This window comes from Babylonia areolata, chromosome 9 (assembly GCF_041734735.1).
Source record: "Babylonia areolata isolate BAREFJ2019XMU chromosome 9, ASM4173473v1, whole genome shotgun sequence".
Taxonomy (NCBI): Eukaryota; Metazoa; Mollusca; class Gastropoda; order Neogastropoda; family Buccinidae; genus Babylonia; species Babylonia areolata.
Genome location: NC_134884.1, coordinates 32345869 through 32363957, shown reverse-complemented (window position 1 = coordinate 32363957; position 18089 = coordinate 32345869). Strand labels below are relative to the sequence as shown.

At 38.9% G+C, this 18089-nt stretch overlaps 1 protein-coding gene across 1 annotated transcript in view; it reads right to left on the bottom strand.

The window, feature by feature from the left end:
* The window catches only part of LOC143285399 (T-cell immunomodulatory protein-like), a 30010-nt gene that overhangs the window by 756 nt on the left and 11165 nt on the right, over positions 1–18089 (bottom strand). The window contains exons 7-17 of the mRNA XM_076592645.1: positions 17495–17576; positions 17003–17097; positions 15635–15798; positions 13769–13913; positions 12547–12649; positions 10655–10698; positions 8818–8896; positions 8111–8232; positions 7270–7352; positions 5649–5766; positions 1–4809 (exon numbers count right to left, since the gene is read on the bottom strand). The exon at positions 1–4809 is cut by the window's left edge and continues 756 nt beyond it. Coding sequence (XP_076448760.1) covers positions 4750–4809; positions 5649–5766; positions 7270–7352; positions 8111–8232; positions 8818–8896; positions 10655–10698; positions 12547–12649; positions 13769–13913; positions 15635–15798; positions 17003–17097; positions 17495–17576 — 1095 coding nt within the window. The 3' untranslated portion in view covers positions 1–4749. The remainder of the gene's footprint in view (positions 4810–5648; positions 5767–7269; positions 7353–8110; positions 8233–8817; positions 8897–10654; positions 10699–12546; positions 12650–13768; positions 13914–15634; positions 15799–17002; positions 17098–17494; positions 17577–18089) is intronic.

The window sequence follows — 18089 nt, the reverse complement described above, 5'->3', positions numbered from 1 at the left end:
TCTTTTAATTCGGTGGTAAAGGAGACGTTGCCATTGCGTCAGGCTTTGCAACATGTTTTGTCAAGATCTGCACAGACCAGTGCTGTGTAGAAGAGGCTGTGAAACGGCCGATTCAAATTTTCTTTTCTGTTGATTCCAGTTAATTCAGTGTCTGCTTTAGAATATTCATATGCAGTAAACAGGTCAATAATGTAGTTAGTGTCACTGTACGTGCTCTGTCAAGAATGTGTATTTCTTTGCTTTTAATTGCGAACAAGAAAAACGAGGCCATGGCGTATTCTCACCAGACAATCGGGAAGCTGCAAAGGAGTAACAGTGGTTTTCGGAATGTGGAACGAACATCAACAAAATAAACTGTTAATGATTTGGAAATACATCTAAATTCGGGAGACTTACAACCTGTTATTGGTATAACTGTGAACATTTTTTTCCTACCATTTTTAAGCCAAATTTGGTATTGTCAGACAAAGTATTTCCAGAGAAAATGGCAATGTTAAAGTTTACCACACACACACACACAGAGACAATTGAACACCAGGTTATAACACAGACTCACTTTGTTTATACAGGTGAGTCAAAAAAGCAACCTGCATTCAGCTGCAAAGGCTTTAACAAAACCCCATGCTGTAATGAAGTAAGAAACAAAAACAAATACATCAAAGTTTGAGTGGTACCATATTTATGCAACACAGTTCATAAATCACAAGTCTTTATCCATAAAGTCTACTGTCATTCAGGAGAAAAATACAGACAATAATTTAGACCTCCATTCATTTAATGATTTATTAACCACATTAACAATTTTCAACCCACATCTGGATTTAAACAAATGCAGACTTCAAGTTTTGCACTGATGACTGACATAAAAATTATTTTTGTCTAGTTCTACTAGGAATTTATTCATAGGAAATAAAACATATACAATAAGAAAAATCTTTGTATGATACAATAATCACAACAAAAAATACTGGAGAACGGAATGGATCAAAAGACAGATAATTTCTTTAAACTGAAAGAAAACAAGACAGTCATAATGAAATGACTGTGTGTGTGTGTGTGTGTGTGTGTGTGTGTGTGTGTGTGTGTGTGTGTTGTGTTGTGTGTGTGTGTGTTTGCACGTGTGTGTGCCTGTGTGACAAAAGAAGTTTCCTGACACACACAAGAAAAGGTTCCGATTTTCTGTACATCAATATTTAAAAAGTGAAAGAAATTCATCACATAAAACAAGATGAGAAAAACACAAAAACACACCTATGAAGACAGAACTGAGAAATATGTTCACACCATCCAATAAATGGCACAAAATATAAGTCTACAAACTATGAAATAAATCATACAAACAACAATGTGCTAGATCAACCACTGAGAAATAGGTCAGAGCAAAGCACCGGACAAGAAGCACTTAATACAAAAACAAAATTTTATAAATAATTTAAAGGGCAACAAAAGAATAAATGAATAAATAACAAATGAACAAAATGAAGGAAACATTACTACAAAAATCTTTAAAATAATAAATAAATCAATATCTCAATATAAAGAAAAAACAAACACAACCTTTTTATTTCTTTTTTTTTTTCCAACCATGTTGATGACAAGGAGAGAGACCATCACTCACCCTTATAATGATACAAAACATTTACATAATATGAATAATAAATAATGCATACATTCATAACATAGATGTATATTTCTCACTCCCGACTCGGGCTGGTTTTCATTGTTTCATTTTTCTTTTTTGTCGTCCTCAGATTCAAACAGTTTGCATATTTCAACTCATCACAAGATTCATCCTTGGATATCTGCTAAATCAAATAAATATGACATCAGAAGAACATGAAATTTCAATCTCTTTTTTTTTTTCCAGACCTCCAAATCATCTGGGCCAGTGCCAGATTCTTAAAAAAATATCATACTTATAATGCCTGCCCAGTATACCAGCATTTTTTTTTTCTTTATCCACACTGATGTATTGTAAATTTTCTTCCCTGTTCATCTTCTAATGGTCACAAGCATACTGAGTGGAGTTTTTCCCTTGCAACAATCCTCTGGGGTCATTTTTAAGCTAAGAGTGAAACATCTTAAAAAAACTAGATTTAAGTGCTTCTTGGCTCAGCATATTCCACAAGAGACTATGATTTTTGTTGTTGTTGTTTAAAAAAAATGGGTGTCTTCAGAGGCTGAAATTGCTCTTGCTGGTACTGGCATCCACTGTACATTAAATGTAAACCATTATTCATTAAGATGGCAGTATCTTAACTCATCCAGCCCTGCGCCCGATAACTGCTCTGGCGTTAAAATTTGTCTCATTAGAACAGTTCACACTCCTACTTGTCCATGAACCATAAGCAAAGGGAATGAACTTCAGTAGTTGTGAATGAGTCTACTAATACGAAGGAAAAACAGTATATTTTCTGCATTTTTTTTTTTTTTTTTTCTAAATCAAAATGGAACTGATACCTGCTGAGGCTGTACACAACTCCTCAGTGTTGAATGGATTATTAAGAATACATCTAATTTTTCAAAAATGAAAAGTATTCCCCACATTTTCAGAGTATGCTACTTTGCACTGTTGCACCAGGAAAGCAGGTCTGAACCAAAAATGGTTTGAATTTTTTTTTTTTTTTTTTTTTTTTTTTTAAAGGCTAAATATTTCATTCAGTTAATTCGATGCCAAAGTCATTTCCCATGAACATAGGTTTCAGATCTGACTGAAGAAAAATGGCTGGAAACAAATTAAATTATACATTGCCTCTTTTTCTTCTCCCTCCATAACTTTAAACAAAACACAAAATTATGCAAGCCTTACTATAATAATAATAATAACAATGTACATTTACATAGCGCCCTTTCTCTCTAAGAGCGCAGGGTGCTTCACATAAAAGAAAAATTACAAAAATCATTCATGACCACTCTCTCTCAAAAGAAAGAAAAAAAGGTATCAAAAATGGTATGACAATAAAAAGCTACATTATGCACTGAATAATTAACAGCATCAATTTTTCATTCACTGAGAGGCATTTTTTCTAAATCAAACAAAACAAAAACACATGCTATGAAAAACAGAGGAACCAGAGATTGAGATGTTGAATTCACATAAAAATCAACCAGTCAAACCAACCAAGATCACAAGAGAACTTTAAATACCAAATGACTGTACATGACTTGTATAGACATCCATGGAGTACTTCAGCAGACATGCAAAATTGAAAACATCCCTCCCCAAACCAGTAAGTTCCCACGAGCAACACAGCATAATTAACACACACACACACATACACACACACACAATATACATTCATTCAATGTTAACATTTACAAACATCAATCTTCATTCATACAAATTCTAAAATTCACTAACAATTGTGTGTCAGCACATTGTCAGCCTTTCACACACACACACACACACATACACACACACATTCACACACACACACACACACACATAAATGCACAAACACACACTGCACACAAGCAAGCACACACACACACACACACATGCAACCTGCTCTGACAAACCATCTTCAAATGCAATGGTTCAGTTTCTAAGACACACACACATACACACGCAAAAAACAACAACTCCTGGACAAGAAACCATCTTCACAAGTACTGGTTCATTTTCCAAAATGAGATTTCACTTTCACAGTCCAGACTTGGATACATATATCACCTTTGTTCATTGCACACAATTTACCAAGGATTTCTACTCATGAATATCCAGAACTGGGAACAATGAAAACAAGAACAACCTTCAGCACCCAGTGCTTTTCATCCCACCTACTGGCACCCAAGCAAGGCTTCAAAACGACTGTGCACCAACACCACTGAAGCCAAATCTATTCCAGCATGCCTCCTGTTTTTCAATGGCCGGCCAAGCGCTTGCATTTTCGTTTTTCTTCTCATGATGTTTTGTTTGTTTGTTTGTTTACTGCCCTATCGTTTGTACCTTTTCAGGGATATTATCCTCACTCTGCTGAGTCACTTTGGTGGTGTTCAGTAGTGCCTCAGGTGTTCTGATTGAACATATGCAAGATACCATCCACTAACCCCCACCCTCACCCCTGCCCCCAACCCCTCCATCTCACTTCCCACCCCCCACCACCTCCCTTTCCACCCCCAAAATAATGACAGTAATCACTGTCTTGAAGCCAGACCAAGTGAGTGTCCCCATCATAGTGCACAGCACCACCCGACAACAGTCCCCTCTATTTTTCTTCTTACAAGGCACACAGCCTGACTTGCTCATGCTCTATGTAGCTTAGCTCCTAATGTTCAGTGGCCAGGGAGACAAGTGGCCCCTGGTTTGGCCTACCAGTCTGAAGCTCAGCTGCAACACTGAAAAGACAATATGAAAAAAAATCCTACGCAAAGAAAAACACAACAACCCTACATTGGAATGTACAATGCTGGTACAGACGAACACATGATACTTATCATGACTGAATAAGTAGGGGTTTTTTTTCATATTTTCTTTGTTGGCAGAAGGGTATCATTACCTTTAACACTATCACCATCACTTCTAATACCTCCAGTTTTAAGATCCGCAGAAGATCAACCTCATAATGCAGCATACTGTCAACAAAACAACAGATCTTTCAAATGTTCAGTGAAAGCAAAACCAAAGCCAAAATCCTCTCTAATGTTTTGTCAGACTTGGAAGCATTCCCGTGAAACAATGAATTCCCTCCACCCCCAGAAGCCCTCTCCACACCCTCCCCCAAAAAAAAGTTTCCCATGGGGAGATGATCACATGGCATCAAAGTGGAACCTCTGGGCTTCCTGCAGCTTTTCTCTCTTGTCCTCCACCTGAAATTAGAAGAACAGGCAATACTCACAAGGTATCATGAATACATGGAGGTACACATCCTTTCCAACCAGATTAATAAAGTTGTGTGTTGTGTTGTGCTGCATTTTGCTGTACTGTACTGTGCTGTGCTGTGCTGTGCTGTGTGTGCTATATATATCAAGATGAATATGTTTGACAAGACAACGAAATTGACGAACGAACATACACACACAAAGATAATAAGCCTGAAAAGAAATCAACAAATAATGAACATACATACAAAAAAAAATAACAAGCCTTAAAAGATGTGAAATCAACAAATAAATTAACATACACAAACAAAAATAAACAAACCTGAAAAAAACCCCAATGAAACTGATGAACAAATGAAGACATACAAATATGACAAGCAGAAAAGAAAATAGATTGACAAATGAATGAACATACACTTACAAAGTTGTCAGATAAACAAGCTTGAAAACAAAATAAAACAACAAACGAATGAACACACACAAAGGTAAACAAGCCTGAAAAGAAAAGACATCAAAGTAAAAGTGAACACACACACGCACAAAGAGAAACCAGCTTGTAAAGAAAAATAATGAATGAACACACACAAAAACAATCAATCTTAAAAAGAAAAGAAATCAACGATCATGTGAATGCATACAAAGATAAACAAAGCCCCCCAAAAGACATGAATCTGATCATCATATGAACACACACAAAGATGAACAAGCCTGAAAAGGCAATGAAATTGATGAATAAAATCAACACACCATATAAAGATAAACAAGCTGGAAAAAACATGAAACTGAGCAATGAATGAAAACACACACACACACACACAATCCTTTACCCTTTCTTTCCAGTGCAGCAGGACGATGACAATAGCAATGAAGGCACAGGTGCCCAACAGAGATGCCCCAGTCAACAGCACCATACGACTGGGCGTCACAAACAGCTTCATCGTCCACCTGCCAACCAACACAACACAATGCACATCCCACTGGTCTCTTTCCAATGTGATCTTAGCAGCACTTTAAGAAAGCATCAATTTTTCATTCACTGAGAGGCCATAACATAAAGCAAACATGGAGCGGTGGCCTAGTGGTTATGCGCCTGACTAGTAAGCAAGTGTCCAAAAGTTCGAATCCCATATACAGACTGGGATTTTTTACTCCCCTCTCCACTGAACCTTGAGTGGTGGTCTGGGTGCTCGTCATTCAGATGAGATGATAAGCTGAAGTCCTGTGAGCAGCATGCACTTTGCACATGTAAAAGAACCCAAAGCAACAAAAGGGATGTCCCTGGCAATACACTTTTCATAACACTTGACACTGCAACTTTAAACAGTCATTATTTTTTTCTGCAAACAACGTAGCCATATTCTAATCTACAAAGTTCAGAAATATCATCCATCATCCATTAATTTTTGTACAACCTTTTTCTTATCTAATGTTCTTTAATATTCAAACATAAATCTGTCTTCTTTTTTTTTAGTTCACCTAAGCACCAGCACAATTGCTTTCTTGATTACAGTTTCATTTCATCCTTGTCACTAGGGATTGGTTTAGGCTTTCTTAATGATGTCATGCTTTCTTTAACAATGTATACCGGTGAATAAAATATAGCAGGACATGCTGATCATGTGCAGGGAATATGTTCTGGACACTGACCCACAAATTTAGTCAAAAGGTCCACAGTTTGACATCTCCTTGAGGATCTTATAAAAACAACAACAACAACAACAATAATAACACAACTCTGAAAAGCCATCGCAAATGTACAACCGGCTGCTCTGAAACAGAAAAAAAGAAGAAGAAGAATGTTGGGTAATAATAACAGACCTGATTTTTCATCAAGTACACAAACTATCATATTTTCCTGCGCCTTTCTTCCTTACGCAGAGTTAATATCTTAATGATTCTGTTATGCTCTCAACATGTTACCCAGATACAGAATTTTTGCACACAATCTAAATCACAGGATGCAAGGTAAAGGATAAAACAGACAAGAGTAATGGTTCTTCATTGCTGCCCTATGTGTATGTATGAAAGGCATGTCTGACCATGACCATCAGAACAGAAGAGGAGGCAACTGCTGTCCCAACTATCTGGGCTAGAATTGGATTACAATGAAGTCTTGCCCAAATTACATCCCCACTCTCTCGGCCAAGAGGGTTTTACTACAGTCAGTGTTGGAATGGTTCACAGAGGCCAACTGGCCCCCAAGGCTGCAGCATTAAGAGCCAGTGGAGTCTTGCCCCCTAGTTTGAGAGTCACAGTCCTTTGCAAAAGACTAAACTGCAAAAGACCAGGCTGTAACTGACTTCCCACTGCAATGGAGAAACCATTGACCATGCCGGTCTCTCTTTGCTGTTGCCCTAGGTGACAGAGGTCATAACGGGCAGTAAGTCACTGTGTGTGCGTCCAACCTCAAGAAACGCACACCCTCCACAGGCATGCTGCCATACGTACCTGGAGGGGTTGTCAGTAGGAACAGGAATGACCACCACCTGGGCGTTGGGGATAATGGAGGGCCATGACCTCTGACGTTTGGACTGAAATCAGAATAATGGTTGCCTTTCTCTGTGTTTAAATGATTATGTTTATTTCATCATCACCATCATAATGAAGAAATACTTCTTTGATTTAATGCTAAATTTTACAATGGAGAGAAACTGATTTGACTCAATGCTCAATTGTACTCAATGTTCAACTGTACAATGAAGAGAATAATTTGACTCAATGCTGAAATATAAAATGAAGAAATAATTATTTGACTCAGTGCTAAATCACCACTTTTTTTGTTTTGTTTTTTACCTTTAATATCAATGAAAGTTATATCAACATTAATCCACTGTTGGTTTTTCTTCATAAGTTCGATACTGTTATCATCACAAAATCTATCATAACAAGTACCATCAGTGTCATCATTAAATCTCCTTTACTGTTGACTGTTGTAAAGTTTGATACAGTATCATATTTAGTTCATCATCATAAATTTCATCATCATCATATACATCAGTTTTAGCAACTATGTGCAAAATCTGAACAGAGCATCACAAGATCATTTTATTGATAAATTTGCCATCTGGAGTTCTTCAGGTAGCAATGTTCTGCAAACATCTGATACAATGAAGAAACTGGATATATATACCTTCTAATACACCCCCACACACACGCACATACACACACACATTTAGAGAAATGACCTGGGCATATGAAATGTAACACACACACACACACACACACACACACACACACACACACACACAGTTGACAAATGAACATCAACACAAAGGATGATCATCCTTACTGTTTTTGGCGGGTTCTGAATGCCCACTTCCAGCACATCCACAAAGTTAGGAGTCTGCCCCAGGCCAAACACTTCAAACGGAAGCTGCAGCGAGTAGTATGCAGACTGAGACAACTGGGAAGCTGAAAAATTAGAACAAAATTTTTACCTCTCATTATAAAGGTCACCTTTACAGCCATCAGGAAAGTGAATTCACATCCACTGTGTCTAGGGTTAAGCACAGGAAGATGGGGCCCAATTCTCTCTTTCCGCTCTCAATAATGCATCATATTAAAACACTAGCTTCTCTGCATTTGAACTTCCTTCTGTTCGTTTAATCTGAAATAAATTCTTTCCCCTTTTAAAACTGGTGATCCTGCATCTTAACTAACTTAGATCATTACTGATTATTCAGTTATTTCAGAAACAGTAAATATGCAGCGGTAGTCATATGCATATTCTGATCACAGCACAGAAAAATTAGTGATTAACAACGTCTGCCAATAGCTTTCAACTGATATGTTGAAGGCTGACATAACAATAAAAGTCAAAGAAGAGACAGAGAGAATAGGCAAACTGAAAGTGGTCTGTGCATCAAGTATCTGGACTATTTAGGGCATAGAAGCCTTAGTATCTATGAACATGTGGCTACAAATCCTACTGAAATTCAAACTTTTTTTTTTTTTTCAAAAAGATTTTTTTTTCTCTCAAAAAGAACCATCACATACCGACTCCAATCTCTGTGTCCCCATGGGAAGTGGTGGTCCGGAACCGTATCACAGGACCCACTTGGTTGACACCATAGGGCTGTTTGAAAAATTAGCATGATAAACACACCTGATGCTGTCGTTTGAAAAACAGACATAATAAACTCTTTTGATGTTGTCAGTTCAGTTCAGTTCAGTCCAGTTACTCAAGGAAGTGTCACTGCATTTGGACAAATCCAAATACCCTACACCACATCTGCTAAGCAGATGCCTGACCAGCAGCGTAACCCAACACGCTTTTTCAGGCCTTGAGGGGGAAACAAAAGAAAAAAAGTAAGCAGAAAGATAATGAAATGAAATAAAATGCGGAAAAGACAAAAAAAATAATTAATTAATAGATAAATGAATAAATAAAAATAAATGAATAAATTAAATAAAATATAAAATACGAAAATAAGATAAAAGGACAGTAATGATGATAAATAAACAAATAAGCAAATAAATATGAATAAACATACAGACACGCACACACACACATACTCACACACACACAAATGCACAACAGATATGCAAAAAACATGCAAAAAACATGTCAATCAAAAAATGAACAAGACAAAATCAATTTTATGATGTCACTTGAAAAATTAACATAAACTCATGTGATGTCATGCATTCGCCTACAAGCTGAAGGGAATAAGCTTTTGGATGAAGCATATTCCACCCCCTTTTTCTGGTTTGACTCACATATAAATAAAGTCTGTGCAATACCACCAGCCGCCGTGGCGAAGTGGTTAGCGCCGTGGACTGACGGCTGGGAGGACGCGGGTTCGAATCCCAGCGGAGGTGGGTTTCTGCAGCCCGTGGCTGGCTCCTACCCAGAGTTGAGTGTGCTGTGGGCTTAAATGGGAAGACTGGGACCACACAGTCGAGTGTCATCCACTTCAAGGGTGCGTCTTTGGGTGTGTTGCTCTAATTACCCGACCAACACTGCAAGTGTCTGTATCTCTCGGGCCTGGTTAACGCCGGGATACCATTGTGACAGGAAGCGTAGAGTACAGCCTTGTCACGCAGTCCCAAACCAAAATGGACCTCCAAAGCAACATCGTCATCGTCATCGTCATCCTCCTCCTCCATCATCATCAATATAAACAAAACAGTCTCAAAGTCTGTGGTCTTTCATGCCCTGCTCTCATGGTGACCTCAGTTTCGATACCCCTCCACTTCTGTGCTTGGGGTGAGTCCTGTCAATGTCTTCAGTGTCGGGAGATTCATGGGGGGCTGTTGTTTGAGGGATGTGGTGGCGGTCTCCACTCTGGGACACTCCGTGACTAAGCCATTATTGTTGTTAGTAATGGGCTTAGTAGGTGGTGTCCTAAGTACATTAAATCAGAACAGGCACCACTGAACACCACCAAAGTGACTCAGCAGCAGTGCAGGGTCTCCTCTGGTGTGTGGCCTCCTGGCGACCTAACATCGATGGTTCCCTGCGGACTGCCGACGCTGGAACTGTGACAGACGAACCCGGGTGTGGCCATGTATGGGAGTAATGCCACTGAAACAGTGCAGATGATGGGGCAAAAAAAAAAAAGAAAAAGAAAAAAAAGGTCTGTGCAATACCACTGACTCATCTATCCCAGTGTTTAAGTATAAACGTGCAAGTGATTTCATAAACGCATTTGTTAAGTCTTGATGAATGCAAGATCTCACCAAAATCTCTCACAATGCAAACTTTATTCATGCACGCTTCATGCGCACCACCTTTCGTTCTTTGTGATGGGGAATGGCAAAACACCGAGAGAAAGACAGAAGAAATGAGAACTGAAGCACACAAGGAAGACACACCAGTACAGCAGCTCACCTCATGACCATTCGCACAGTGCTGACTGCAAAGGCCACTCACAACTGCAAACAAAACAAAAAACACCACAATCAATATTCTGCATTGGAGTTTGCTTTTCTCTTGTGATTGACTGAGACGTCATCCGAGAATGCTGATTTGTCATCTAGTCCCAATTCTACTTCCTCAACAAACAAACAACCATCAAATAAAAGGTGTGTGGAGGGGAGGGGGGGGGGGGAAGAAAAGAAAGAAAAGAAAAAGAAAAAAAACAAAGCATTTGAATCATGCACACATGCATAAGCCAATAAGAAAAGGCAAAGTATGTATATTTAGAAATGCTATTCTTCTCAAGTCACTCTTGTTTTAATTGTCACAGTAATTTTTAAGTAAACATAATCACAAACATACACACACACACACACACACACACACACACACACACACACACACACACTTGCATGGACAACGTGTTTGTGTGATTATTTCCAAACCTATAATAGAAAATGAACAAAACCATTAAAGAGAATTTCAAAGTAATGTGTATGCTCTTATATTACGTGTTCTTTTTTTTTCTTTTCTTTTTTTTGTCACAACATATCTTTCAGTGTAAAAATTCAGGCTGCAGCACTCCACTGGGAGAACATGTCACCACAGTGCAGTGCCACCCATATTTTTTCTTCTTTCCTCTATCTGCAAGTGTATTTGTTTTACTGCCTAAGTGGACTTTTCTGCAGAATTTGTCAGGGACAGCCCCTTTTGTTGTCATGGGTTCCTTTACATGCACTAAGTGCACAATGCACACGGGACTTCAATTTATTGTCTCATCCAAAAGACTAGCACCCAGACCACCATTCAAGGTCTAGCGGAGGGGGATGCATTCATGGGACTTGAACTCAAGTGATGCTCGTTTGCTAGTTGGGTACATCACCACTAGACCATCACTCCGATAAAATACCGTTTCAAGAAACAGAAGCGATGATATTAGATTAAGCCACTTAAATGTGCCACAGCACACAAAGAATGCTAAGTTAGCATTCATTATACATCACCAATGTAAGAAACAGATGACCAGTAAGCCAAAGTTCAAATGTGCCACAGCACACAAAGAGTGCTACGTTTGCATTCATTATATCATATGTAACACCGATATATAATATATAAATTACCATTAACCCTTATTTGCTGAACCTTGGTGTGAAATGATGTCAGTGTGGCCTGAATTTGAAGTGCAGTCTCTACTGCTGTCACTGATTTTGCTGAACAAATCTGAAGCAATCCCGAGAGGAAAGAATCCAGATACAGACTGGTGACTGACCTCCTGACCATTAAGCATGGTCTTATCTCAGAAAGCTGACAGAGCTTTTCTCAGATATTTGATATTTGTATTTGTATAACTCTTTTCGTCACAACAGATTTCTCTGTGTGAATTTCGGGCTGCTCTCTCCCCAGGGAAGGCATGTCACTGCACTGACAGCGCCATCCATTTCTTTGGTATTTTTTTATGCCTGCAATTTTATTTGTTTTCCTATTGAAGTGGATTTTTCTTCAGAATTTTGCAAGGGACAACCCTTTTCTTGCTGTGGGTTCTTTTACATGCACTAAATCCATGCTGCACACGGGACCTGGATTTATCGTCTCATCCGAATGACTAGTTTCCAGACCTCAACTGAAGGTCTAGTGGAGTAAGAGAAAACACCGGCAACTGCCAGTGTGATTCAAACCAGCGCGCTCAGATTCTCTCGCTTCCCAGGTGGATGTGTTACCTCTTGGCCAACACTTCACTCGCATCAGAGAAGCATATTCATCAGAAGCATTCAAGGTGATAAATATCCCTCCCCCTCCAGCCCTCCCCCATCCCCTGATCCTCCCCTCTCCCCTAAAACAGCTTAATGTGATGAAAGGCGACTTACCCATGACTTTCAGAAAGTAGGCATCTTCCTTGAAGTCCTGTTCCAAGGCTCTCAGCTCTGTGGCATCGTTGGTGTAAACTGTGAGCAGCACATCCAAAATTCCCTGCAATGCAACAATTCCATCAACTGAAAGACGTCTGCATAACTTTGTAGTCTTATCAATTTTCTCACACAAAAAATCTTTTCAGTTTGTTGATTCGCCAACACTTTCATAACTTTGAAACCAAGGTTCACTGTAATTCTACAAGCTAACTTCTTGTCTACTCTTTTTCAAAATGATTTTCCCATCCATTCAGATTTTGATGATGTCTGACATAGCTCTGTGTGTGAATGTATGTGTGTGTGTGTGTGTGTGTGTGTGTGTGTGTGTGTGTGTGTGTGCATGCATGTGAGTGCACATGTGTGTGCATGCGCACATGTGTGCCAAGTTTAACCACAGATCAAACTGTGAGCACAACTGCTACGACATCACAACTGATAATACTCATCATAATTCATAACTCATGTTTGCAATATTTCAAATACGGAGGCTCAGACAGGGAGAAGGGATGGTGTGTGAGAGAAGGGGTCTAGAAGAGCTCTCACAACATACTTGTTTCTTGTTGTTGTTTTTTTGTTTAGTTTGCTTTGATTAAAAGAAATGAAATTGTTAAATGATCTCCTGTCAGCCTTATCAAAGTATGTTACATCACTGTGTGTGAACATCCCAAAGACATAATGTGTGGATTTGTTGGTAATGTCAACAGGAGGGTGATGTTGCTGGAAGATGATATACATGTCCATTACTGCCAACCACATGCATCATAGCCTTTATCTCTTGTAGTAACTTAACCTGAAAATTAAAACAAAATTTTTCATCACATATTTGAATCAGGCAGTTAGATAATGATTTATCATACTGAATCAGATGAAAAGAACATTCCAAACAAACAAACAAGAAAATTAACATCAGAAAACAAAGTGTCAATTACACAAATGCTAAACATTTTGTACTAAAGAAAGAAAGAAATAAGACTGTTAACACCCAGACCACCTCTCAAGATCTAGTGAAGGGGAGTCTGTATAAGGGACTTGAATCCATAGACGCTTCGATTCTTAATCAGGACTTCAAAGGGGTTGAGGGGGGGAGGGAACCCACCCTAAAACAACCCAAAAACCAATTTAAAAAAAAAAAAAAAGACAGGCTAAGATGAACCAGAAATCAAAGCCAGAAAGCACCCACGTTTTCCATGAAGTCATAGAACGCAGCCACAGGTGGCTCCTTGACAATGCCAGACAGCGGCTGTCCCCCTGTAAAGTGGAACGTTCGGGAGAAGTTGCTGGTGCTACCCACGTTCAGCATCAGGAACACACCGTACGAGTCATTGCTGGAACCCACAATCATCACTTTAAAATAAAAAATAAAAAAAACACATTCTGCCGTCAAGCGGCAGGACTTATGTCACATGTTCCGTCATTCTGGTTGGATTGTTAAGGTCTAAGGTCCCATAGCCTTTTGTGGCCATCGGTAAATTTATGTCCATTGCGCTTCATGCTCCCCATAAAAAGGCAATGCACAATTTCTCTTCTTCCGCTGCCTTTTTAATCTTCCTCAACCGAAGTTGGGTACCCATTCACACCTGGGTGGAGTGAGGAAAACTGGAGTAAAGTGCCTTTCCCAAGGACACAACACCATGCCCAAATATGACATCACAAGTCCAACGCCTAACCAGTTCTGCCACTGCACCTCCATTTTCTGTGATAACACTGCAGGAGAAGCAGTGTTCCAGAATGAAAATGTGTTCATGAACACAATGACGCATTTGACTGAATTCTGAATTGTCTTTCTCTCCCACCCACATATTCTGCATACATATTAAAACATGTACACACACACACACACACACATCTCTTGCATAGTTACATACATACACATACACAAATGTATGGCCAACGCAGTTTTTCATACCAACCCTCCTTTCTTTGGAATCAACTTCCTCAGCCTCTCTGTCACTCATCTTTGCTGCAATCTTTCAAATCTAGTCTCAAGACCCATCTTTACCCCTCCTGAATAATTCTCAACAGCTCATCCCTTTCCAGTATGAACTAGGGTGACTGTTGGTGAATGAGTGAGTTTTGATAGTTTCAGGAATTGCTGGTTGTGTTTTTGATTGTGTGCTGTTTATGACTGTGTGCTGTCGCGTGCGTGCGTGCGTGCGTGCGTGTGTGTGTGTGTGTGTGTTTTCTTCAGTTTAACATCTATTCACTATAAGTGTTTTTAGACGGAAAGGAGTAAAGTAGTGGATAAAGGAAAGGGAATGCATGTGAATATTAGTGTAAAAGAAGTGTTCATGTTATGTATCAGAAGAAAAGTATATTATAAGAAAAACTGTAGAGAGATTGTGGTGTGTACTGAATGAGGTGTCATATGAAGGAAAATATGTAAATGCGTATCAACAAGTATTAACCTACAACAATGTAAATATAAATAACAACATTAATTATAATACATGTGTGTGGATGGATGGATGATTTTTAATAATGTTTGGTATTATGTGTTCAATTTTTCCTTTTTGATGTTTACATATACATGTTTCTATTTGTAAACGCTTAGGGCTTATTTTCAAGATTAGGCGCAAATTCTCATGATAATAATAATGATAATGTCTTAAAAGACATAGATGCCATCCTCCAAGTTCTTTTAAACCTATTCTCTGTATGTTTCATTAATCACATTTTTAAAATATCTTATCATATCTACCAAAGGAAACCAACATATTATCACTAAAGTATCAATAAAGTAGAATATGTACTTTGTCTGAAGTAATCAATTTGCCCATTAAATATAAAGCTGCACATCTCTCTCTCTTCCTCGAAAACACATATCTATCATGCACACACACACACACACACACACACACACACACACACACATCTCTCATGCATGTACAAACATCTCTCTTACTCCATCTCTCTTTCTCCATCTCTCACACATGCTCACTCACAAAAACATGCACGCATATTCACACACACACACACACACACACACACAACACACACACACACACAACACACACACACACCCTCACAAACACACATCCTCACAAACCTGCTGGTTTTCAGGACGGCAAGCGCATCAGGAAACCCGTCCAGGTTGAAGTCACCAATGCGCAGTGCCAAAGGAATGGACAGCCAGTCTAGATGCATGTTGCTGTTCATTGCAAACTGCCACGTTTCTGACCCCTGTGAGAAGTCCACGTGCAAGTCGTGCCACTGTATGCAGACAAACACCACCATGTGTTATAAAAGAATAAATAAATAAACAATTTTTATCACACACACACAGAGAAAAAACAACAACCCCAAACCACTACCATGTGTTTATGTCTTTTGTCATGGAGATTTATATCAGATCAGATGGGCTGGGAGGTGTGTGTGTCTGTGTGTGTATGTTTGGGTTTTTTTTGTTTTTGTGTGTGTGTGTGTGTGGTGTGTGTTTGTGTGTGCGAGTGAGTAAGTGCAAGATAATGAGTGTGTGGGTGAAAACATGTGTGCGAGTGAATGTGCGTGAATATGAATGAGCGAGTGAGTGAGTGAGATTGTGTGTGTGTGTGTGTGTGTGTGTGTGTGTGTGTGTGTGTAAGTACAAGTTGATGAGAGTATGAGTGAAAATGAGTGAGTGCGAATGAATGTGCGTGAATGAGAGTGTGTGTGTGTTGTGTGTTGTGTGTGTGTGTGTGTGTGTGTGTGTGTGTGTGTGTGTGTGTGTGTTTGTGTGCATGCGCATGCGCATGCACACATGAGCATAACATTTCATTACATTATGTATCACTGAAGCCTTTAAAAGACCACAGAATTACGTGGTAAAAAAAACCAACAACCAAATAAACAAAGAACAGAAACAGCACCTAAACTATATGTCTTTCAATTTGTTCACTGATGAGTGAACTTTGCCTGAAAAAATTTCAGTTATACAAAACTAAAAACTAACAAAACAACTAAAAAATAAAACAATTAACAAAAAAACCCTGAAAAACTTCTTCTTCTTCTTCTTCTCTGTTCGTGGGCGGCAACTCCCATGTTCACTCGTATATAGTGAGCTTTTATGCGTATGACTGTTTTTACCCCACCATGTTGGCAGCCATTCTCCGTTTTCGGGGGGGTGTATGCTGTGTATGTTCTTGTTTCCATAACCCACCGAACGCTGACATGGATTACAAGATCATTAACATGTGTATTTGATCTTCTGCTTGCATATACACATGAAGGGGGTTCAGGCACAAGCAGGTCTGCACATATGTTGACCTGGGAGATCGGAAAAATCTCTACCGTTTACCCACCAGGCGCCATTACCGAGATTCGAACCCGGGACCCTCAGATTGAAAGTCCAACGCTTTAACCACTCAGCTTTTTTGCACCCGTCACTGAAAAACAATAATAGAACACACACACAAAAAAACCAAGGTTTATTACTCACCCCTCCCCTTCCCCAGACATACACCACACTTTCTGCGCAGTCTTTCCCTTTGTTCAGACAGCCCGGTAAGATGATGTTGATCTCCCGGTTATCGTCTGAAAAACGTGTGGCACATGTATTTATAGTTATCAGGTATGTACGCTGAAGTTACAAGATTCACATGTTAAGTTTTTCATGTTGTTTATAGCTTTCAGAATCATGTGTCTATAGTTAGATATGTGTTTACAGTTATCAGATACACATGTTTATAACTAGATTATGTATTTATAGTTATCAGATACACATGTTTATATATATCAGATACACATACTTATAATTTTCTATCAGATACACATATTTATAGTTACCATACCCTAGCAGTATCATAAACACCATCACCACCCTAAAACTTCATCACCAATTAAAAAAAAAAAATATATATATATATATACACATTAACTGAAAAAAAAAAATCAATGATATATGTCAACAACAAAAAGTCTCTGCACTCACTGAGATCATGGAAGGACGCTCTACCAAACTGCTTCATCTCCGGTGGAGACAGGATTGTCTGTGACCATCGAAGTACACCTTCCTGCCCAGCAAATACATCAGTGGCTTTTTGCATTATTTTTCAATTCACTTCATTCAATTCCCATTCAAAAGACTTTAAGGTCTGCTTCAACCAAATGAAAACAAAAACACTTTTTTTCCCCAGAATATTCAAATGCTCGTCAACAAATAACAAAAGCAAAATGAAAACGAATGAGTGACTGCCACACCCTTCCCTCATAACCATGGACACTTCACTCATCATGTGAAAGGAAAGGCATGCTGCGTAGTCCAATATAACATCTGTTATAGTTGTTTTGTTGTTTTGTATTAGTGTTTCCTCTCCATTATTTTCTTCCAGCATTGTCTCTCCCTATCCCCCCTCCACACATACACACACACACACTTCTTTCCCCACTCCCCCCCCCCCTCCCCCAAACCCACAACCACCCTTCCCCTTTGTTTTTTGTTTGTTTGTTTGTTTTGTTTTTGTTTTTTTCATCTAATGTCACTGAGTGGAAAGATGTTAAAGTGAAGACTACTGATGTGAATGGAA